This window comes from Orbicella franksi, chromosome 5 (genome assembly GCF_964199315.1).
Source record: "Orbicella franksi chromosome 5, jaOrbFran1.1, whole genome shotgun sequence".
Taxonomy (NCBI): domain Eukaryota; kingdom Metazoa; phylum Cnidaria; class Anthozoa; order Scleractinia; family Merulinidae; genus Orbicella; species Orbicella franksi.
This window is the reverse complement of record NC_138149.1, coordinates 1,237,700-1,262,871: the sequence shown is the minus strand read 5'-3', so window position 1 is coordinate 1,262,871 and position 25,172 is coordinate 1,237,700. Positions and strand designations below refer to the sequence as shown.

General features: G+C 37.0%; 1 protein-coding gene across 1 annotated transcript; it reads left to right on the top strand.

The window, feature by feature from the left end:
- The first annotated feature begins 374 nt into the window (after positions 1–374).
- LOC145486423 (syndetin-like) lies at positions 375–23,251 on the top strand. The gene is made up of 35 exons (XM_081465085.1): positions 375–527; positions 653–715; positions 1,893–1,937; positions 2,061–2,129; positions 2,988–3,059; positions 3,740–3,793; positions 4,839–4,909; positions 5,860–5,977; positions 6,239–6,274; positions 7,278–7,360; positions 7,761–7,803; positions 7,902–8,081; positions 8,887–8,952; positions 9,042–9,089; positions 9,740–9,910; positions 10,930–11,024; positions 11,187–11,376; positions 12,784–12,871; positions 13,336–13,424; positions 13,997–14,093; positions 14,169–14,223; positions 14,502–14,596; positions 15,202–15,293; positions 15,780–15,809; positions 16,359–16,436; positions 17,296–17,337; positions 17,429–17,520; positions 17,778–17,874; positions 17,987–18,061; positions 18,624–18,707; positions 20,074–20,114; positions 20,622–20,702; positions 20,830–20,928; positions 21,181–21,271; positions 22,546–23,251. Exons 1-35 carry the CDS (start codon positions 486–488, stop codon positions 22,666–22,668), a joined length of 2,895 nt encoding a protein of 964 aa, XP_081321211.1. The 5' UTR covers positions 375–485; the 3' UTR covers positions 22,669–23,251.
- Positions 23,252–25,172: the final 1,921 nt, after the last annotated feature.

Genomic DNA, 25,172 nt, shown 5'->3' with positions numbered 1-25,172 from the left:
TCTACACAGCCCACCTCTTATTAATCCCCCATATATACCTACACAGTCCACATTTCAAAAATCCCCTACACATACCTACACAGCCTACATCTCACTAACCCCCCACATATACCTGCTATATCAACTCATGAAGATATGGCCTAAGATATCTTAGAACTAGATGTGTCCCCACCCCGGGGAATTTGCCCATTTTTTTAGAAAAATACTAATGTCCGGGGGTTAGCCCGGGGGGAGGATGGGCACTGCTGGTATTGACTGACGCATAAGCATATTTTCGCGCTAAATGGAAGCTTTATATATCAAAGGTGAACTGTGCTCTTAAGTTATATGACGTATCTTCCTGAGAAAAGCTTTGACCGCTGACTAAATAAATTCTTTGCTCGATTTTCGAAAACTAATCATGGAGAATCAGAAGAATCATGGAGTTATCATAAAGAAATTAGTCAAAACTCCAACACCGTAGTTTGTGCAACTACGTGAAGTTTATGGCTCTACGGAATCGATTTCGCACCTTTCTTGGCCTAGACGTAAGTGCAGTATTTTACTTGGTGACGACAAATTATGCGAGTCAGTTTGTCAAAATATCGGCTCAGTTTGTAGGAAAATATGCTCAATGTTGTGAAGTTCGATTTGTATCTCTTTTTCTGTTTAGCGTCCTCAGAAAGATTCTCTTGATGGAGGCTCTACGGAGAACCTATCTGAAATTTTATATAAGGTCTGTGAGTAATACTTATTTGTCTTTGAACGGATCGGAACCCGATGCCTGTTTTAAGCATTTAAAGCTTAATAAATTAAATAAATTATTAAATTAAGCTTAATAAGCCCAAGCTCAAATGCAGGGTTACAGCTACTGTTTGACAACAGAGAATTACTAACAAACGCTTTTATTTTGAGGAAATGATCATGTATTTATAATTAGAGCTTAATGCTTAATTTTAAGTGCGATTGTTTCAGCTTTAGTAGATTGGTTAACCCTTTTATAAAGCTCACATGTACAATATCACTCCTCTTTTTATATATATCTTTCTCCTTTTCATATCTTACTTATGCATAGTTTTTATCTGTACAATTTTTATACATTTTTTTATATTCTTATATATTTTTAGATATTTTAAAGTTAATTGTTATATAATCTTAGTTTAGTTAATATTTAGTTTTAAAATATGAACATTTTACCTTGTTATTTTGTTTTCTTGGCACACCTCTATACTAGCTGTGCATCCTGTAGACTCTTATCAAGTCTATGGGATGCACTGTTACCACACCTAAGTGTGCGACCAAGTAAAATAAACTATGTCTGTGTTTATGTCTATGCATCTATGTGTAGCTCTAAATTAGTATAGGTGTCCCAAATTAGCTCACTATTTTACAGTGACATGTAGGATTTTGGCACATTAATTAATAAAGTTAATAATAAAGTTTTTTATTTATTGTATTTTTGTCTATGTCTATGTCTATGTCTAACAAGAAAAAAATAATAAGTAGATAACGCAGGGAGAGAATAACTTAATCCAATAACCTTGATTATCATTTGAAACTTTTTTCTTCCTTTTCATTGGCTAAGAGCCCATCTTGTGACCTGCAAATAACTAACTACAGATAACTGTCTACTCATGCATAGTATTATCTAAGTGTGTTTAGCTAGAAATAATATTCTGCTCCTGCATAACAATTATTGTAACCACACTCTTGGGTGGAAAATGGCAGATCGCTTTCCTTAGCTGTCATAGATATATTTATTGAACTCAGTTATCTCAAAATATCATGATTTGTCAGTGTTTCACAGATCAATTAGTTGCCTCATCCTTTGGCACAAGTAATTGATCTTCTCACCACTGACAAATCATGATATTTTGTTCAACCTCGTCTAATAATTGTTCATTATTTTTTAGGATGATGTGCGTGAATTCCAGGATGACCCTCGTAGTGATGAAGAGGTTTGTGCCTGTTTTCTGTCCCATTTGTTTATCAATGCTGACATATATTCCCAGTTTGCTGACACCTGTTTACCTCACGATTAATACTAGCTCCTCTCCCTTGCAAACATTTTATTTCTTCAGGTGTTAGGATCAATAAAAGAGATATATTTCAGTGACACCTCATTTGATTCCAGTGATTATGAACTTCATGTAAGTGCAGTAGCTGCAGAAACATTTATTGATAGCTTCTAACCAATATACAGTGTATATATGTATATGTCTGGATTTATGAAAACTGTGTCAATTTCAGCATAGTGACCCTGCCACTTCTCCAGGAAATACACAGGCTTTTCAGTCAATTAATCACAGGCAGTCTGTCACTGTACAGCCTACTTAACCACCTTGCTTGTGTGTAACTGGCTGGCTACCAGTCCCTAAACTTGCTTAGCTTGGTTGGCAAAACTGTCCTGCAGAGGAAACATCAGTTTTACTGACAGAAATCCCTCTCTCCGTGGCCCAGTCCACCCCTCTGGGTTAAGGCCCTTGAAGCCCAACTGGGCACCAGCTGGTAACCAGAACCTTGGGCTGTCTGCTACAACCCCGCTTGATGGAAGACACCCTGGGTTTTCAAGTGCTGCGAAAGCCTGACTGCCAGTGATAGCCGACAGTCAGGCAAAAATTTAACACGGTTTTCATAAATCCTGGAGATATTTATATATATGCAGTGCAGCTGTTTATTAGTCTGTTAAAGAATTCTAATTATTCAGTTTCTTGGACAAGAACTCTTTTATATGCATTATCCAATTATAAATTAAATAAGTAATTAATAAATAATAACTAAGATTAATTAGTAGTGGCATATTCACACAGAGGCTCTACACTGTACATCCACTATTTCATCGGAATGTTTATTTTATTGCTAGTGTTTGTAGAGTGAACGATGCAGGAAGCACACTCAGATAGTTTAGAATAATATTATTGAATGTACAATATTTATAGTTGGTATTCCTGTTGTATAATTATTAAAAATTGATCAAATGTAATTTTATTGTTTGATGTTTTTTAAAGCAACTTCCAGAAGTTCTAGATCTTGATGAACTGGATGATTACAGAAATGATCTTCGACGACAACTCCAGGCAGTAAGACTAATTATTTGTTTTCATTATTGTGGCTAAGGATTTAGATTTGATATTTTTGATATAACATTGTCACCTCACTGTAATGTGTTACCAGTAATAATGTGGAACCAGGCATTTACAGATCTAAGAAAACCGACTCCTCTTGATTCTCTTAAAGGATGGATTTGCTGTTTAACTTTCCTCACCGATAGTGGGTTCATGGAATGTTTACTCTACAACACCCATTTGAGGGAATTTGAATGACTTTCATTTAATTTTTTAGTTGAAGTCACAGTTAAAGTCATGTTAGAATAATATTGTGTTTGCATTGAAATTTCAAGTCAGAGTCTAACTTCCATCTTTTTATGTTCCTTGACTTTTAGAGTTGTAATTCAATGAATCTAATTTAGTATTACCTTACACGTACATGTACCTTTAAATAAAAGCTATTATCCCAAATCTAACCCTAATAAATCTAACCTAAGTAGTCTAATATAGGTTATAACCAGAGCACACTGGGACTAAAAATAGGGACTGTTACCCTGAACTCAAACTCTGAATATTTTAACTTTGAATTCAGACGTGAAACTCCAACTCAAATGGATCAATTGAAATGGATAGACCTAAAAAACTTTTTAATATTTAGTAAAACTATCATCTGATGACATGCTGAATTCTTAAAAATTTAATTTTTATTCTAGGTCTCAAAAACACTGTACACAAAGGTTCTTGAAAATCACAGTGCATATGTACAGGTAACATTCAGAAACACCTTGACATTGTCAGATTAACAAATAGATTCCATGTTGCCATGTGTCTGTTCAGTAATAGATTGCTGCTGATGTCAAAATGTGGTAAGAACAGAAAAGTGGGAAATGAGCCATCAGGTGAGTGTGTGAAGTGCTGTTGTTCATTTCACATTTTTTGGTGTCTTCTGTGATCTATTACTGAACAGATGCATTGCAACATGGAATTTACTTGTTTTGTGTAATAAAGAAACAAACCAAAAAAAAAATGTTAATGACGACACCAATGCATCTCTCCTCTGATAGATCATAACTAAGAACTAATCAAAATACAAGAATTACTTGACACATTATGTAATTTATATATGTTGTGTTTCAAAGCATGGCCTTTATCAGTCCTGCTGGACTCAGCGAATGAGGGTTTGTAGTGACTGCTGCAAAAGACCTCAACTTCTCTCCTGGCATATAAATATACATGTATATGTTGTAGTTCAATTTTGCCTTTGGTACAGTTTGTTTCTGAACCGGTACAAAATACTTTGAACTGGTGCAAAATGTTTCAATTGCTACATGTAGAACGGCAGTTATGGTTTTAGTCTCAGGAGTTATAAATTATTATATTTCCAAATAAAAAAATAAAAACAAACCCCTTGTTGTAGTTTACATAGTATGGCTAGTATTCAGCAATTTTTTTTATTACATGTAGTTTAGTGTATAAATTTAGAGCAGTGTAGAATAAAGTTTTTATGATTGTTGAATTATCAAACTGGTGCTGTGGCTTTTGAGCTTTATTGTTTGGTTGTTTCTGTCCAGCCAGAGGGGGTACATAGTTAATGCTGAAGTTTGAAATTAAAGGAGTTTGTAGGCTCCATACATACCCTTTCTAACAATCATCAGTTATAATCTCTGCCATTCAGTTAATCAGAAATGCATGTGATGACGATCATGTGTCTGTGAAAAAAGTGTTGTGTCATCAACTGTCATTTGATCTTTTGACCACTAAGTTATTTAAAGAAGAAACACTGTGCCTTGTGATACTTTGAATATTTTCCAGGAATTACAAAGAGTGATGGACTTGCAAGAATCATTACACACTGCCTCTTCAATCTGTGACAGAGGAAGAAGGTTGGATCAAAGTTTCTTGAGCTTGTTGAATTGCACATTGCAAATACCTCTCTGTACTGGACATGAAAATGTTTTCAAAAAATAATTAATGAAAGTGCAGTACAACATACAGTGCTTGAAAAAAAGTGGTTGTTTAGTCATCTGATATGACCAACAAGTTCACTGTCAGTCAACTATTGAAATATTAGTGGCCATTCAGTCATCTGAGATGACCAACTAGTTCAACAGTCAACTATTTTACAGTGAAGTCAAGAGTCTGGCTGGACTTCAAAATTGGCTCATTTTTTTCATTCTTGTAAAATCTAATTTTTGCAATAACACATGTGAAACACTTCTCACACACTGCTGGGAGCCATGCCAAGCCCAACCATGCAGCTTGACCTATATTAACAGAACAACATAGCTGTCTTACAATGACACAAAAAAATAGCTAGAGAATAATATTTCACTTCAACTTAATGCATTCTAAAAATACTTCATGGGTGGGTGGGTGGGGCATGTCAGGCAATGGCAGATGGAAAGACAAAAACTGAACCTTACACAAGCCACATGACCTGAAAACCCCCAGCACACTTGTACTCAGCCTCTCAGCCGTGTGTGAGAAAAACATTTTCTGCTTCTTTAGTTCCTCTGCCAGCGGAAAGCCACACTTTCAAATCAATGGGTAAATGTTGTTTTTAATGGGCAACCAAGGATTCATCAGAGCAATCATTAATTTACAGGTCTTGTTTTCTGGCATTTCAAATAGAGACAAGCAGTGCATTGAGCAATACAATAACATTTTCACTGGACACATTTTATAGCCATTTTAATTTTTTTAAAGGTTCTGTTCCCTCTCTGATGTGCTTAATATATAAAAACTGATAGAGTTAAATGACACCCTGATACTGGTCAAGTGAGGATGATACAAGTAGTTTGCCTCCAAAATTTCCTTTTTTATTATTTTCAAGACACTTGGACAAGGCCAAAAGAGGAGTATCTGTTGGTGGATTAGGAATTTTGGCCAAACACCGCAAGAAACAGCATCTACTCATTCTGCTTGAGTCTCTGAGAACAATTAAGACCTTGGTAAGGAAGAAGATACATTGTACCCCATGTGGATATTACTTGCATAACCCGTAATAAGATTTTGTCCATATGAGACATGTGTACTGTGAAACACCTGAAGAACCGATGATGTCATGCTTGTTAAGCCTAACAATGAATCATTGTCTTTCCAACAACAATTGATTTAACTTTTTAAATATATAAAGTTGGAGTGGAGTATTTGAGTGTAGTTGCCAAGTAAATTAAATAATTATTAACTTTTTATTATCTTATTTTTCTCAGCAAAGGACAGATGTCAGACTGAAAGAAATGCTTGAGGTACATTACATTCTTTACAAACAAGATATCTATATATATTCACTTCAAGATAAGGGGTGGAAGGGGAGGAGAAAGAAGTTGGGATAGAATTACAATTATAATCATGTTATACAGCAATATGGTAGTTCTGATGTCAAAGTAAAGTAAAGTAAAGTAAAACTTAATTTAAACAGGGTGGCCCATTCAGCCCATGCAAACAAATTAATACTGATATTTTCCAGCAATTATTGGTCTCCTTTTATTACTGACTGGTCAAACTTGAGAACAACAGTAATACACAACCTCTATTGATAATCCTGGCTAGTTCAGAGTTACATTTATCTTGGTAATGGGAAAAATGTGACTTCCTGAACACCTGAAAGTGACATGCTCAAGGCATGGTTTTAATCACATGAAGTCTTTTAAAAAGCTTTGGCTAGGATAGGACTACTGATGAACTTTTGACAAATTATCTTAGAACACTGTTCCTAAGACTAACACACTGTAAGACCCTCAGTTGAAAATTTCCTCAAAATGTTATAATTACACTCTCTCAAATGTGGGCTATCGTTCATTTTCAGACAAGTTTTTTAACATACAAATGTATATATGGATTTGTGTGGAGCTTAATTTATTGCTTAGAGTTTGAATGGAAGTGACTACCCGTAATCAAAGAATGTTTTCTGATATAATTTGTTACGTGGTTATTATTAGATTATAGAAATATATGAAGAAGATAGCAAGGGCAACTTACATGGCCAATCTTCACTCTAGAACACAAATGAAAACAACAATCTATCTCAGTTGTCAATTGTTACATGTACAAGTCATGTTGTGCCATCTCAATGTGTTATAATTAAATATGTATATCATATCATGCAGACCTCTTTGACAATAACATTAATATTTTAGGTCAGGAGAAAAGGTCATTCTTTGGCTTAGTTAAAGAATATTTTAATTTAGCAGATGTATCTCTTGTCAGTATAGATTACATGTACAAGTCAATGAATGTTACTTTCTGTAGGAAGAGGATTACCCAGGTGCCATTGATTTGTGCCTTGAGTGTGAGAAGGCAGCTAGAGCATTCAAACATTACAACTGTATAAGGTATATGTTCATATACACTATTGAAGCCCTATGTGCCACTGGGCATTCTGGGATTGAGTGGCATATACACTGTATAAGGTACATGTGCATGTACATACACTTAAGTCTGTTTCAGGTTTTATTAACAGTACAACTAGTTGCAAACTTACCTTCTACAAAGTTGAACCAACAGAACACAGATGATTATATTGGGAAACTCATAACCTCTGATGTTTCCTTTTATGTTTTCTTACATATTAATAAATTTTGATTGCATTGTATTGCATTGTATTGCCCTGTATTGCACTGTGTTGCACTGTATTGCACTGCATTGCACTGTATTGAAGTCCACCCATCTCCAATGGAACATTTTGTGGTTAAAAAAATTGTTTTGAGTACATGTATCTTATGTAATTTTCAGTGAACTGAGTTCCAATCTCCAAGAGACTCTTATAGACATTGAGGTGAGCTGGCAGTTTATGATTTCTGCAGTTGAATCTATTAAACCTATATGTAGTTGTGTGTAACAGTTTAATATTATACTTGTACTGTCCATACACAGAAACAACTTGATGTGGCCTTGGGAAAGATGTGCAAAACCTTCACTCCTGTAAATTACGAACGTCTACTGACTGCTTATCGATACCTTGGGAAGACACAGATTGCTATGGACCAGCTGATCATTCATTTTATGACTGCTATTAATCATGAATCCTTTTCTGTTTTATTGGATCATAATGGGGTATGTAAATTATTGAGAATAATAATCTCTTTTTTAGGTCTGAGGCATTTTGTTACGTTAGCAGATTTCTCTGTTGAAGTACTTGTAAAGTTTTTTCCTATTTTCTTTTCTACAGTGTATGTGGTCTCCACCCATGTTACTGTATTCTTCTAATTGAAGATTGCATTTGCTAAAAAGTGCATAAAACAAAGTTTATGATTTATACTTTCTTAAGAGCAAGCTATTAATATTGTAAGTTAGACTAGTTTGCTGTAATGCTTTGTAATAATTATTATTTCCATTTGAATGTAATATTTCAATATATACACTGAGGATATTACACCTTGGTACGAAGATACAAATTTTATTTTTTTGGTAGTAAAAAAGATATTATTATAATATTGATTTTAACATGAGAAAAAAATTCATATCTTCAAGGCGCCATGTAATTTTCTTGTTATTATATCAAAGAAATTGACTGTTTGTACAAACCACTGTGAAAAAGTGAGAAATGATGACATCAACATTGTCATCAGTGAGGATATTGAAAATATGCCACTCAGGTGTTCCAGATGTAGTTTTGTGTGAATTTTATGAGTGGTGTATTTTCCAGCAAAACACTGAAGTCTAGTATATAATAATGTTGTTTAATATTTTGTATATATTTTGCACAATACTTATATCTGTCTACTAAGAACAAAATGTTTTCTTAAAATATTCTTTTTGATACTATATTAATGTTAGTAAAGTGTGCAGATGTAACAATATTTGTTGCTTTCTGATCAGTTTGTCCCCTTAATTTAACTATTTTTTGTATGTTCTTAAGGAATATTCCACAGAAGCTGTGTCTGAAGATGGCTTTCAGCATCTTCATTTTGAAGAGCAGTGCAAGGTATATGTGCAGCTTTTTAAGTCATACGTCTCCCTCGTGTTTGCTGCTGTAATTGAAAATATTGAATTATTTGTATAATTGTATTTCAGAAAGTTGGATTGGACCATTTTACCCCTTGTTTATTGGATCTCTGCAAGGTATGACAAGTGGTGTTATTACACAAGTACAACTGTTCCTGCGCTTATCATCCTATCCTGTTTACAACATGTATATATCTTACATGTATGATATTATAAATTAGTTTTGAAAAATGAAGAGCTCTCCTACGTAGGTGAACTAAAAGGGTAAACCATGTTAAAGCAAAAGGCATGAAGTCAGTCAATGGAGATTGCATTTAATATTCATGAAAAGAGATTTATACTGCCAAAAACCATATCAGATTGTAAGAAGTGAAAACAAGAAACATGTCATGTCTCCAAGCTTTTAGTATGACACAAAAAATGGGTTGCTAGCATCTGTCAACTCCCTTGCTACTCGTCAAGTGTCACCAAGTGGGAAAATACTGTAGTTACCTTATTTTGAACAAAATAATGCTGTTACTCATCAAATTAAACCCAGAATTCTAGAGTTAAGTATCAGAAGAGACCAAGTCGACATTAGCATTGTCTCTATATTCGTTTACTGAGAAGAAAAAGACTATTGTTGTGTCATTTTGGACAGCTCAGTTTTGACTGCCATTCATATTGCAGGTGCAGCTACTGTATGTAAGGTGAATCCTGTTGAGATAAAATAAATATTCACAGATGCTGTTGTCCCCTAGCTATATGTTGATACTCTTATATTTCAGGTGCTGTGGTCTCTCATGTTAAACTATCACCACATAATCAAATGGCATGAGCAGTATGACCCTGCTATGCATGTAAGTGAGGCTGAACAGGATGAGCCTTCTGCTGAGGCCACGTACAACAAAAATTACATTCAGCAAAAACTAGAACATGGACTCAATAGGATATGGAAGGTAATCGATTCCTTATTGTTCAGTGCCTGTTGAAGATTACATGTAATCAATTGATTCAAGCATTGCAGCCTTGTTTGCGGCAAGAGTTGTTACATTAGTCATTAGCTGCCAGTGTCTTGAACTGTTACTTGTATTTGTCCTAATGAGAAGGCCAAATATGCATGGACAAGAGCATTGAGTCCTTTGACACACACTGACAGGGAAAAATATTCCCAGTCCTGTGCAAGTTCTTTTTATCACTCCAAGGCAAATATTTTTTAAAATACTGTATAATTGTTATTACACATGGCAGGAAAAAAAATTCAACTCCACTTGCCCAGTGGACTAGTAAATTTCAGTTTTCACTTGCCCCCACTAAAATATCACTTGCCAATGTGGCAGCCAGTATGGCAATCAGAGGACAAATGGGAGCAAAGTATGCTTGGATTCCTAACTAATCCATGCTTTCAACTCAGTGGATAACTAATCTTGCATTCAAATAGCTTCTGACTGTAAATTATCATTCATCAAGCTGACGTTTTCATTCACACTCACAAGACTACTGAGGCTAATTTCACTTGCCCACTGGGCCTCTGAACTTCTATTTTCATTTGCCCAAGAGCAAAATTTACTTGCCCAGGGAATTAATGGACCTGGGTTTTTTCCTGCCCCATTACACTGCCTAAATGCATATTTAAGATCCCCATAAAACAGATATTTGGAATATGATGTAATTCTACATGCACCCACAATATCTCGCTACTAACCCATGCAACCACAATATTTATTTTTGTTTGTGTGGCAAATCCAAAAAATAAATAAAAATATAATCTCACTTGGTCACTGTGCTCACTGATGAATTATTGTTGTCGTATCTTGAACATAGAATCATATCTTGTTGCGGCCGTGTAATATCATTTATATTTTATCTATATATGGTGTATAATACCAAATTTGTGTTGTTCAATTAAATGAAACAGTGAACAAGTTGTAATATTAAGACATTTTAAATGATGATTTCTGTCAATGGTTACGTCTAGGAAGTCCAAGAGAGAATAAAAACACACATTCTTGCACATGATCTGTCTTATTTTAAATATGATGACTTCATTTACGTCTTGGATCTTGTGAACAGGTAATACATGTTTTTTCTTTCCACCATTTAAAATTTAGTACGCTGGTGTTTGTTAGAAAGAGTGTAATAGTGTACAATGAATATAACAGACAGTTATTTACTTATGTATGGAAGTGCAAAGAATACACAACACAGCCACATGTTTCATTGTCCTTTTCCCAGATTGATTGCTGTTGGTGAAGAATTTTGTGGCAGTACATCAGAAGATCTCCACGATTCCATCCGAACACAGACTGTGAAGTACTTTAAGACATACCACAGGTCAAGGATGGATGAGCTACGCATGTTCCTGGAAAATGATGCTTGGGAGTTATGTCCTGTTAAGGCGTCATTCAAAATCATTGATCTTTCGGTAAATAAATAAAGCTGATACCACACTGTGTGTACAGGGCTTGAAAAAACTTGAATTCCAACTTGCCCTTTGGACAAGCAAGTCTTAGTTTGGTCTTTTTTTAATTTAGTTGGCAGATGACTTGTCTGAGCCTCTGCCCATCACGCAAGTGAGAATGAGAAGTTACTTGCCCGCCAGGACAAGCTACATTTTGTGGATTCCCAGATGGCACTATTTTCAAGCTCTGCTCGCATAATGTGATTAAGCTGTATAGATATGGAGAGCTGGAGCATAGACAAATTGCAAGCCAGTGAGTCAAGCGTGTGAGCCATGTGAACCAGGATCCCTAACCTTTCAAAAGGGCTAACCACAAGCAAATCAAGCTAGCTTAGGTTAAGCAGAGTGCTCTTTAGTCTAACCAGAGTTCTACTGTAGTTAGGCTAATAGGAATGTTATTGAAGCTAACCAACAAGTGAGCCATACAAGCCATGTGAGTCAGGATCCCTACCTCCCCCCCCTCCTGTTAAAGGCTAACCACAAGCAATTTAAGCTAGCTTAGGCTTAGCAGAGTGCTCTTTAGTCTAACCAGAGTTCTAGTTAGGCTAATAGGAGTGTTATTTAGGCTAACCAGGAAGTGAGCCATACAAGCCATGGAAGCAAGTGATCCCTGCTGTCTCTAAGGCTAACCACAAACCAACAAAATTTATGAAGGGTTAGGGGCTATTTAGGCTAACCAGGTGCTATCCAGGCTTTACAGAATGTAATATTTAGGCTAACTGGAGTGGCTCACGTGACTCGCTAGTCCACATTTTGTGCAGACCTGAGAGCTGTGTGTCACATGCATGTAAAATATTAATCATCCTTTATTTGCTATTTTCTATACTCATTTTCACTTAAGAAAATTTAATACATATATGTAGTAAAAAGCTTCCATTTCATTCTTGAGTACAATTCTGAGTTAGTTCTAGTGGATAAGTGACTATCTAATATCCATGATAAATGTATGTGTACATCCAAATTTTGGTAACATGTAATGAACCATCTTTGTGAAACCCAGTCATTTCTAACATCTGGGCACAGTGACGGACATGTATAATGACCTGTAACTACCAAGGTTCCGATCCCATTATGCAGAACGAATCTTGGTGTGTAGTAAGTCAACAAGAACTGCAGGCACAACTATTTATTAGGAGTCAGGAGTGGAGGATTTCCAAGCTGATGTTGACACATACATACATGGAACAGATACTTGACATAAATAGTGTATTGAAAAAACAGTGTACCCTGCAGCTGGTATTTTATTGACTGCAGTAGTTGTATCAGACAGACATGCATACAGTACATACGTACATCTGATTACTAGAGCATTATATTTTATCACTAGAGCATTTATACACACACATCTGATCACTGGAGCATTTATTGCAGGAATTCCGTTTTATGAAACATCAACAACCTCTTCTCAAAACTCACAAAAGAACCCCTTCTGGAACAGTCCATGTTACCACGGATACAGGTGTGTAATCCTTGGAGTACTTGTACTTGCTATGTCCAGCTTGATATGTTACACACACTGTGGTCAGTTGCCATAAACAAAGTCAATCTTTAGTCAATCAGCAAGGTTGCAGTTCTTGATTTTAACCAATCAGGCAATCCCTCTCAAACCTCAAGTCAGTAAAGACAACTGTGCAATTCAGTGTGAACATTTTGTGGGGGGGGGGGGGGGGTGGAAAGCTGGTTCAATACTGTAATGATTGTTCAGCTTTATACTTACATGTTGTGATGAGCTCCCTCACATGTCTATTTTTAACATTTGTGGGAATCTCCTGCTGTCCTTTTACTCCAGGACAAAGGTTAAAAAGTTGTGCTTTTCAGTGTATTCATGGAACAATAATGGCAGTAATGGCATAATAAATTCAGTCTTTTCAGTTGAGAGTAATAGGATATTTTCAGTGCTGATTTAAGATCTCTTATGAACAGGTTTCTTCTCGCGGTACTCTAGTCATGGCAATCCTTTTGATTATGTGTATGTCGAAGATGAAGCTGAGGATGTCTTAGCAGAGAATGGAGTGAGTCCTACTGCATGCGTTTCCTTCTGGTTATGTCATTGTTGGGGAAATGTTTGTTGTTTGTTTGTCTGTTTGTTGACCTTTTTCAGTCACAGATTGGAGTTCAATTTTCCATTTGACAGTCAAGTTCAGCATTATTTATTATTTTTTTTATAGTCCTGTAAAGTTAAGTGTCTGGTCTTTTCCAGTTTTTCAAAGCAAGATTAGCGTCAGTTTCAAAATTTAGTTCAAGTTATTAACAATCATCTACATCCACATTCTACCTGGCGGGTTGTGGCAAGGGTGGCAGTGCTGGTGAACAGGGTAAAACTGAAAATCGAAATGTAGATACGCAATCTAGTTTAGAAAAGAGTAGAAAACATGCCTTTAAAGCTTGCTTAACATCATTCCATTTTTGCAATCCATGGTTCACCTTTGCACCAAATCAAATATTTTTTCTCATGCAATTGGTCCAAATTGTTAGTTAATTTTTAACATGTGTCAAAATAGAAAATAATGCCTTGGTTAACTTTTAATCCCAGGCTAGAAAGCTTACGCAACTGTTAATGGAGGTATTCTTTCTGTTTTAAAAGGAAATAGCAGACGGGGACGTGAATGAAAATGATAAAAGATCAAGAGGACTTAGTCAAGACGATGAGGAAGAAGACGATGAAGATGAAGACATTCCAGGTGAAAGATTTCATCGTGTTATTCGCAGTGTGCAGTATTCAAGATCATTTATTTTATCCTTTTTGTTGTTTACAGAAGAGCTCAAATTAGATTACGTGGATGAAAAGACTGGTGAAATACCTTTAAGCAGGTTTGGTGTACTTGGTTGTCTGTTTAAGGTTTTTGAGAGAAACGACATGCAGGAAAGGCAGCAAGAATAAAAGACAGAATGATTTTGGCAGCATAGTTATATCCGTCAATTCACATGTCCATGTTTGTTAGATATGTACAGTAATAAGAATGCAATGCGCTTACAATTGTTAAAATAACCAGGGCTGCAAGAATGGATAAGTTCCAAACAGTGATGTTAAATTAATGTTGGAGCCTTGTTTATATTTAAATTAACAGTCTGTTATAATTTATTCTTAGGACAGAAACATCAGTTCATAGCAGGAAACATCAGAAATTCCTGTCTAAAGTTCCTTGTATAACCAACACGACTCTCAATGTCCTGAGAGTGTTCGGTGAGTTTACTGTTGACCCAATCATTTGACTATGCAGTTTAAGTAACTTGCCTAATTGTGAAAGAGGTGTGAAGAAAGGTGTAGATAAGACTAATCCTCTATGTGCAAAACAGTCATAGTTAGACATAACAAGAGTGAGCCTTTCCTTATTGTCTACATGGAAAATAAATTATTTGGATGAGTGTAACACATCTGGCCTTACCAAAGTGTGTTGTGTATTTGGTTACATTTCAATTGTTTTCCACGGACTTCATCTACGTCATCTCCGGCCGACACACGCCTGAAGTCTGAGCGTTAGAATTCTATCCGCCGTCCTAATTTATGACAGACATCTTGCATTTTTGTGTTAATGCGTGCTATCTACACAGCAACTCGGCGTAGTTCAGCGTAAGGGCGTCCTCCGTTAAGATATAGTGTTGCTCTCGATTTCTAAAATACAAGCTTAAATTGAGAAACTGCCGTAAAAATAATTTCAACTTGACAATTCAAATGGAAGCTGTCAATTTATTGTGCATCAGTGGCTCGATCATCACTTTTATAATATTATATTGTATTACATAAAGTACCTGATATGTATTTTTGCTGTTGTTAATTGTTTGTTGTAGGTAAATACATGCAAATGATGAATGTGTTGAAGCCTATTGCCTTTGATGTAGTAATCTGCATGTCTCAGTTGTTTGATTATTATTTGTTTGCCGTGAGTATTACGTTTATCTGCTATGAATAAGATCTGTACCGGATATTATTAGGAATAAAGATTACACTCAGACAACTTCCAAATGACTTAAGGAAAATACAAAGTAACGTTATTCACTTCAGCCTGTTTTTACTGATTTTAATTTTTTGTGTGTGTGATGTAATGTTACTCCTAATTCGTTCTCGGATTGTCAGTAAGAGACAAGTGATATGCAGTTTTGCAGTCTTAATTTGCACACTCCCGAAAAAACTAATAATACAAATTTCAGAGTTTAAAATTAAAACATCGGGGTTTCCCAAGGAAGAAAGTAGGGTGAAATTGTGTGTGAGCGAAGCTCCGTGCAGTCAGTTGTCTTTCGGCTAGTCCGCAAGTGTTCAGCTGCTTACGGGAGGCCAGCCATATGATGGGCCAATGTCATGTCGATCTTTATGCTTTCATGTTGCATTTAGGTTATTTATTCTACTTTGCATTTAACGTATTTCACAGGTTGCATCATTTTTTGCCCCTGAAGTTATGGTAAGACTGCTGCTTGTAGTGTATGATTTAGACGCATACCGATTAATCAATAACTATCGATTATTAGTACAATTCTACTTGGAAACTAATGCAAATGCTGCAATCCGATTGGCTGAGCTATCGTACACTGTCAGGTACACGCATTTTCCCTACATGCCAAACACTAGTTTGTCTACATGTCGCCGTGTGCTCGAGCAATTTAATGGAAGATTTCTTTCGAAAGTACCTACTTGTTTTTCAGAACAATTTCAGGTGCTTGCTAAATGCTCGATCAAATTTGATTGCCTAGTTAAAGGGTGCTTTTTATGCGAAAACTTTAACCATCTCTAAACGTGCATACGGACTCGATTCGCGCAAAGGAATTCACTTGAAGAACTTGTGAGCCTTTCTTATTATGCTAAATTTTAGAGACTGTATGCTATCAAAATCAAATCTTCGCATTAATTTATTCACTTCGTTGTTGATCAAGAGTATAAAATATAAAATATTCCTTTAGTTGTTTACTATATCAAGTAATTGATTTGAAATCTTAAATTTGATTTATATCAGGTTGACGGTAGTGCCCATGGTTTGAGTATAAAATTGAGGACAAGTTTGAAGAGAATCTCAGATAATCTTATTCATCACGTAAGTGTCACAAAACGTTTAGTTGATACTTCTGATTGGTGGGATTCTTCTGACGTTTTACTATAGCACCTCTGCCCTCTGCCTGAGATGAAAGTTTGCATCGTATTATCTTAGGGTTTGGTTTAGATTTCATCAAATTGTTGTCAATTGCTATTCTCTTTGCTTGCCTTTGAATGATGCAATCCGTTTATTTTTCACAAAAGCGTAGATATGGCGTCAAGTTAGCCATATTTGTGTCCTTGTCTCCTTTGGAAAATGAGGTGTTTTCTTATTGGAAATTTGCAATGTCCAATGTTGCCGCGCTGAAAATGCTCGACAATACTGCACGATATGCACAGTTCTAGGAAGCTGGTTAAAAAACCATTATGGCGTCATGGCTGTTTTTATCAGGCCTTGACTCTGAAGATGACTTCCGCCAGGATTGTCGAAATATCAGTTACTAACAACTATTGGAACAGAACTTCAGAACTATCCTCACCCGGACGATCACACTATGCGAAAAAAAACCCTCCTCAGTGGTAGTTTGGTTTTGCTTGGAAAATCTCCGTTGTTCAAGATGTGATGTGATCGGTCCAATAATCTTCGCTACCTGATAAAAGAGTCCTGTACATTCGAGTCGGGTATTCAATAACTTGAATGAGTAAGTCTTTCAAGTGAGTGTTGAAGCCTTTTTCTGTGTCGCTAGAAGTGCATGCGGAAGCCACTTTGTTGGAACTTGTTAGTGACGTATGTTTTGTGACTGATTTGCTTGGCGTTAGCTGTCATCCACGGTGTTATTATGAATGTGTCTGACGTCTTTTAAGGCATGTTGTCTCATAAGCGTTGCTTTCTGATTCAGTTTATATATTTTTTTTTACAGGAACAGCCACCTGAACTGATGACTGGCGGAAATGACATGAAGGTTTTCATTGCATTGTTTTATGGCAGTTTATGTGAATTTTGTTGGTGTGTCGTGGGAAGGACTCCACTTAAGTCTCTTTCCATTTTATTAGGTTTTGCATCCTTATCTGTCACCTCTTGTGGACTTAACTCGAGTTGATACCATGTTTGGTTTGTCTGAGAGAATCATTGCTACGGAATCGTTGTGAGTTGAAATTCTTGTTTTCTTTTTATTGTTTGGTAAAAGTTCTGGAGCTCTTATTGTACTGCGTTTCATAGCTGCTCCATAAGTAACTATGTATACATATTAGCTACTTCCTTTTAACTTTTCGTTAATTATCAAGTGCTTAATAGTTATGAGCTTGTGGCTTGGACATGGGGGCAGCCTCATCCCGTGTATTGACATTAATAAATTGATTGTAGTGTATTGATGAGTTGTTCAGTTTACTATTTGTATTTCAGGGTGTTTCTAGCTGGTCAGTTTGAATCTCTCCATGCACACCTGGAGGCCATGATACCTGCTAACAAGCGAGCATTTCTTTCTCAGTTCTACTCTCAGGTAGGTTCAGAGAGAATCATCTTACAATCTTTTGTCCAATCTTCACAACTGAGAGTTCGAAAGATGACTTGACACAAAGAATCTAATAAAGCCTGTACTGATTCCACTTCAGACGGTGAGTACTGCCCAGGAATTACGGCGGCCAGTCTACAGAAGTGTGGCCTCAAGAGTTATTGACTATGATCAGGTAGGCTCCACGCTAAGACTGAACAGCTTCTACAAGAGAACTGTGCCTCCTGCCATTCCTCATGTCAAGTTTCCTGGGTTATTTGGCAGCTTCATGTTATAACGAATGCCTTAACTGAAATTTCTTTTTTCTTGCTTTCTGCTTTTGTACAAATAAACATGAAAAGGCGGGAGGATAACTCGAAAACCTCAAGCCTGCAGTCTCGTCATCAACAACCGATATGTATAATACATACACACGTACTTTATTCGTCCCAAAAGGGCTTTTCGGAATAACGATAGAAACTATGTACAATTCAATTAATTGATGAATAAGCAACTAATTAACAATCTCGAAACATTTTGAAATTAAACTCCTCTTCAGGCAACGTTTGAAGTCCGTTAGTGTCGGTTTCAACTTAAGAGTATAGTCCAGTGAATTCCAGAGTTTAACTGTTCTATAATAGAAGGTTCTTTATCCTGTGGCTGTTTTTTTCCTGTTCAAAATCTAAATGTACTTTTATTGTATTTTATATTTGAGATTTTATTATCAGAAACAAAGACATTGCTGTTTTGCGTTTCAGACGCTTCAGTTGATGACTGGAGTACGATGGGACATTCGTGATATTATGTCACAACATAACGCTTATGTGGACATTCTTGTGCGGGTAATACTTTATGTAAACTTACCGGATAGTATTCTACGCATATCGATGTTAAGTTAGATCTTCGTTTCATTTCTTCGTTTGAAATATCAGCGCGAAATCAAGCGTACAGCTCATCAGATAGGTAAATTGTTTCGATGTCATGAACAATCTCTCCGTACAAGTACTATAACAAATGCAGTGGGACCAGTAGGGAATATTAGTATGTTGACGTCGCAGTTTAAAAGGGATAATAAATCATTAAATTCTCCCAGCTAGTTACATACATACACACATACTCTATTGGCTCGTCCTCACGGGGCTTTTCAGAGTCGATGTCTAGTTCTATAAGAAATCTATGGGGACCTGTTAAGAGAAATTGTATGTTGACATCAGGTTTTGAAGGGTTGATACATAATGATATTCTCTCAACTGGTGCTGTAAGAAATGGACTGTGGCCAGTAGGGAGTACTTGCATACGGTGATGCGGTGGTACTTCTGTGACTGGTTAAGTCCAACCTCAGGTTAAATCGAATTAACTCGGGGTCAAAATTAAACGGCACGTCACTACTGTTGTTAAAAGCTTGGTTACGGCTAATTAATCGAAGTAAATCGAGGTCGAAATTTACTTCTGTTGTTAAAAGCTAGTTACGGCTAACCTTGTGAAAAACAGCGGGTCCAATTCAACTCACATCGTGATGATGTTTTGGTGCATCAAAGTTCCGCTTGCTGACGCGTGGTAATTTGACTTCAAGAGGAAGACATAACAGCGTTAAAAACTACCAAGGAGTATGTTAGGGAGTTAAACTCCCTTAACCCGAGTTTACCTAATCGACTCACTAATCCACCCTTGGGGAACGTAATTTTACCTGTAGACGTCTGTTAGCTCTAATCCAAAGTGAACTCTGTTTTGAACAAGCGGGCCCCTGATGACTAGGGTTTCTGTGCTGTGTACAATAGCATTTATTCTTACACTTCCTGAAACGTATATGGGTAGCGGCGAATTGTGAGTGCAAGGTGGTAAAATGCTGGGGAGAACCTGGCATTGACTTGCATTGGAGTAGCGGCAATGTGGATGACTTAAGCCTGAGTGCAACTTTAATGTTTTTGATACTCAGTTTCTCTTAATGATTGGCTTTTGCGAGCTTGAGATTTCTATTTTGGATTGAAGACTGGAACCACTATGCCAATCGAGGTTAACTGAGAAGGAGCAGTGTAAGTCTTTACGATATTTACCACCGGATGAACATACAGGTAGACGAAAACTGAGCGCGCTTTGCAGCGTGTTTATCAATTGCTAATCACAGGGCGTATTTGCCAATATTTGGTTGTTACTATGTAAAAGTAAATGCATGATGTTTTCATTGGCGACTTTTCTTTTTTAATCCAGGAATTACAAGTTTTTAGTATGAGATTGACCCAGTTAGCAAAGTGAGTTTCGCAAGTTTGATTATTTGATTATGTAATGTACACTTGCACTTTGTCAGCAGCTTATGTCCGAAAGTAACAAAAAACATAGGCCTTTTGCTATTATTTCTTGACGAAGTAGAAGCTGAGTAGAAGTGATAAATTATACTAGACCGAAAAAAGTTCTAATCCATGTGACCAAACAAGGAGTCTTGAAAAAATGGTGTTTAAAAGAAAACTGGCTCTTCAGACTAACAGTTAACTTACTTCAGGACAGAAACAAGGAGGGGTGACTCTGGGAATAATTAGCAACGCGCAACTGCAGTGATCTTGTCAAGTTCTTCGTTCGTTATCCAACACATTAGTTTGACTGTTGTGTGTTTTTCTGACTACCAAAACTATAATTATTCTCAGGCCTTTATGATTTGATTCAGAAGAAAGTTTACGTTCAAAAGTGTATTGATAGAGTTCCTTTAATGTTGATAGTATAATAATATGTAATAAGGAAGGTGATTTCTCCATCCCGTGCAGACAAATACCAGTTCCACAGGAGACTCGAGCAGTGCTATGGGACCACTGCATTCGACTTATTAACAGAACCTTTGTGGAGGGGTGAGTATCTTACTTGGACAAATGATCAAAAACTATGCAACCAACCACCTTCCTGTGCTTTCATGACGTGTTGACCGGAATAGCTTCCTTTGTGCTTGTGTTTTAACAGCTACGTTTTATATTCAAGGTTTGCAAGTGCAAAGAAATGTAGCAACGAGGGACGAGCATTGATGCAGCTTGACTTTCAACAATACCTCATGAAGCTGGAGAAACTCACAGATATTCGGTAAGTGCATTTAGGGCTCTTGGTGCCTAGTGCTAGCACTTCTAGATAGCAATATCGAGGCGAAAAAGTTTTAACTGTATTCTCTTCCTCCTCCTTCTTACTGGTATTGTGTGGTCAGTTAGTTGGGAGTTAACCCTGTCAAATTCGAGGGAAAAAAAAAAAAACAGTGAAAGAAATTGCACACGATAGCACATGTTGCACACTCGATTTCTTTCATAAGACTCATGTGATTTATTGTCGTCCTTTATATAGACCTATTCCCGACAGAGAGTTTGTGGAAACGTATGTAAAGGCTTTTTATTTGACAGAAAATGAAATGGAAAGATGGATCCGAGAACACAAGGTGATGTTCTAAAGTTTGATTGTTTACTATGCGGTACATGCATGATGTTTACTTTCATTTTGAGTTCATTCAGAAGATACTGTATTTTTTGGTGACAACGTTTGAACATGTATGTCTTGCTAAAACTTTGTACGAAGTACACAAGAATTTTTTAAAGCATGAAGACAACCTTTTGCTGCCATTATTTATAGAGGAACATTTCTCTCACATATTTACAGGTTAAAGCACTCAGCGAGTGACTTATCGGGATGTACCTGCACGAGTTCACTAACAATGAACGAGAAATTTCAATACCGCACGAGGCTTTGCCGAGTGCTGTATTGAAAGTTTCTAGTTCATTGTCAGTGAACGAATACAGGTAAATCTCGATAATTCACGAGCAATGAGTGCGTTAACATTTGTATTATTCAAATCGAATACACTGCACAAAGAAACACTGCATTGAAACCACTATATTTGAGTCAGCCGAAGCCATGGTGTAAGGACAGTGGTGTGTTGAATTTACACCACGGGCTATTACACCACGATAATGACGTCAAGGTGGTTGTCTCGTCACAACCCAGTATCACGTGGTACAAATCAGCCAATCAGAAAATCGGAATTCGTACAGTGTATGAAAGTTAAATAATAATAACTCCAAATAGATTTTAAGGACGTTCGCGCCCATTGTTTCTGTGCATCCTCACTCTGCACGTAGTTCATGTCACAACGTCACGCCAAGTCATACATCAAGCGCGCGCTAAGGAAGAAAGATAAGCAAGTATAGGATTTAGCACAGGTTTTGTTAACTTCACCTAGAGTTCGCGTTCTTAAATGGTCGGCCTTTCATAAATCGCTTCCTTTATCGAATGTCTCCATTTTGTTTCTGTTGTTTTTTTCAAAAAAAAAAAAAAAAAAAAAAAAAACACAACAGAAACAATCTGTACGTTAGATGTTAAAAGATATTTGACTTACTCTCGTGCGACTGAAAATATTTTCGAATGTGGACAGGCAAGAATACTATTTATTCTTTATCAAGGCTTATTCTGCCTCAAGGAAGTTTTTAAAAAATTGTACGTGGGAACATTTGGGTGCGAAAGTCCTTGAATCAGGCGAAAAATTGTTAAAGATCAAGTGTTCAGCATGTCGTAAACATGGGACGAAGAAAAAAAAAATCCCTGTCGACCCTGACGAGATTTTTTATCTTTGCCTCATCCTCGTAAAATGCTGAACATTTAACAGTTCGAGTTACCCTTGTGTAGCAAAATATCTGGAGGTTTGTGTTTGGTTTTCAGGAATATACTGCAAAGCAGCTTACAAGTTTGGTCATGTGTGGTGTGGGTTCTCACGTGACCAAAAAAGGAAAACAGAAACTATTGGCCATTATTGAAGATATGGAACGCTCCAAAGCTCGATAACAGATGCCAGGAAGACTGGGTCTATTCTTTTTTTATTGTCGGTTTTTAGCTTAGCCTAGTTAAGAAATTTAAACTTGTTTCAGATTATAAAGAACTGAAAAATACAGGCGAAAACCATTGTATCGTTTACAAAATAAAATAACATCCTGACTAGGAAAAGTAGTTGCCATGCACACAAATTCGCGAGCATTTTTTTTTTTTCTGGGATCTCTTCCTCACTATTTGAATGACAAATGTAATGTGCTGTTCGGCTTCTTAGCCTAGAATAATTCACAAAAAAAAAAAAAAAACGTTTTAAATAGTGATACTTCTCAGTAGTTTGTGAAACGTAATACAGAAAAGGTCCAGGTTGAATGTTTTACCAGTTGCTGCTATGTACATTTACACAAGTAGAAACAGGAAAAGGAAGCATGATCATTAGTGTTGTCGTCAAAGTTCAGCCCAAGCGGTAGAGTAAATGGTAATGGCATGTTACTGCCAGCTATAAAATTATAGTTCTCGTCATCAATAAAATCATTAGCTTTACCTGTTCTAGCACTGAGATCGCCAGCTAACATATTAAACGTTTTGATGTGAAATAATGTGATGTTTGCTACTATGTCAGGAAAATATCGCGATTAAAATAGGGGAAGTCTTGGGGAGGAATGTCGAGTGCACATAAATAAATAGAGCGTTTTCACTCACGTGGCCAGCAGCCATGCAAATGTATTGAAACAAAAGAAAATGTTTACATAAGAAAAGAGTTGAACTCTCACAGGATTGGTTTGGAACACCAACATGGCTGCTGTGACGTTATTGTGAAACGCTCTATATCTATTCGCTTTGATCTCTCAATTCTGAACGTTAAATATTCCCACATGATTGCGTTGACGTCTTGTAACGCAATCGTAATCCAGTATATATCGAGATATTTTGGAACGGCCGTGTTCACTGATTTGGCCTCCCTGCAGCAGGGACAAATTACATTATGAGTGCATGCACGCAGCCACGTGTGCGCTATATAGATTCGAAGGAAGTGTATATTGATTTATACAAAGCTGTGGTGTGGCGCTGTGATATCGACCCTTGAACAAGTAGCTTAAGCCTACATCATCAGGAATGAATGTTCTGCAGCTCGGCCATGCACTTCTCGTTCGTAAACGGTGGTTGCCATTTTCGCGATACATTTTTTTAAACTATCAATTAATCTTTTTTCTACTAAATTAAAGAAAAACTAAAGTTGTAGATAGCCACCCAGTATTGAACCCAGTACCTCTCGCATACCAACATTACCTCTCTTACCACTACTCCACCAGGTTGATCTATCAAATCCCGCAAAATTAAATTACAAAAGCTGACTTTCGTAGTCTATTATATTTTATGGTATTTCCCTAGCTAATAAATAAAAGCTAACCCCAAGCAAACCAGTGTGAAAGTGAACAATTTAAAAAGAGTAGCCGAGACCGTCTTAAGCGCATCGTGATTTTGACCAAGTTCGGCTCCATTTCCCGGAACTGGGGGGATATTTTCCAGTCCCGGGGACTCTAAACTAACTCCTGATTGCCTTGGTTGGCCGAGCAATGGACACAGGAAAACTTTTTGAACGCTCACTTTCGAGCTGCTGGGTCGAAATATAGCCCCACTTCACTTTAAAACTGAAAGAGTAGCCGAGACCGCCTTGCGCGCAACGTGATTTTGACCAACTTCCGCTTGATTTCGCGGAACTTGGGGGATATTTTACAGTCCCGGGGACTCTAACGTATTTCCTCTCGGCCTTGGTTTGCAGTGAAATGGACACAGGAAAACTTTTTGAACGCTCACTTTCGAGCCTTTGGGCCGAAATATAGCCCATTTCATTTTAAGGCTGAAAGAGTAGACGAGACCGCCTTACGCGCATCGTGATTTTGAGCCTCTATGGCTCGATTTCCCGGAACTTGGGGGATAGTTTCCAGCTTTGGGAGCTCTAAACTAACTCCTGATTGCCTTAGTTTTCAGTGAAATCGACACAGATTAAATTAGCGCACGCTCGGTGCCGAGCTTCTAGGTCGAAATATAGCCCCACTTCATTTTAAGACTAAAAAAATAGACGAAACGGCCTTACGCGCATCGTGATTTTGAGCAACTTTGGCTCAATTTGCCGGAACTTGTGGGATATTTTTCAATACCAGGGACTGTAAACTAACTTCCGATCGCCTTGGTTTGCATTGAAATGGACAGAGCAAAACATTTTAAACGCTCACCTTCAAGCTTCTGAGCCGAATATAGCCCCACTTCACTTTAAGCCTGAAAGAGTAGCGCATCGTGATTTTGACCAACTTTGGCTTGATTTTCCGGAACTTGGGGGATATTTTCCAGTCCCGGGGACTCTAAACTAACTCCTGATGGCCTTGCTTTGCAGTGAAATGGACACAGCAAAACTTTTTGAACGCTCACTTTGGACCTTCTGGGCCGAAATATAACCCCACTTCACTTGAAGACTTAAAGAGTTACCGAGAACGCTTTACGCGCATCGTGATTTTGACCAT

Excerpts from the sequence above, each read along its gene's own strand:
- LOC145486423 (XM_081465085.1), top strand. The coding sequence starts at position 486 with ATGGCTCTACGGAATCGATTTCGCACCTTTCTTGGCCTAGAC. Across the intron at positions 15,810-16,358 it reads TTTTTGCCCCTGAAGTTATG|GTTGACGGTAGTGCCCATGG; the intron begins GTAAGACTGCTG and ends GATTTATATCAG. Across the intron at positions 21,272-22,545 it reads GATGGATCCGAGAACACAAG|GAATATACTGCAAAGCAGCT; the intron begins GTGATGTTCTAA and ends TTTGGTTTTCAG.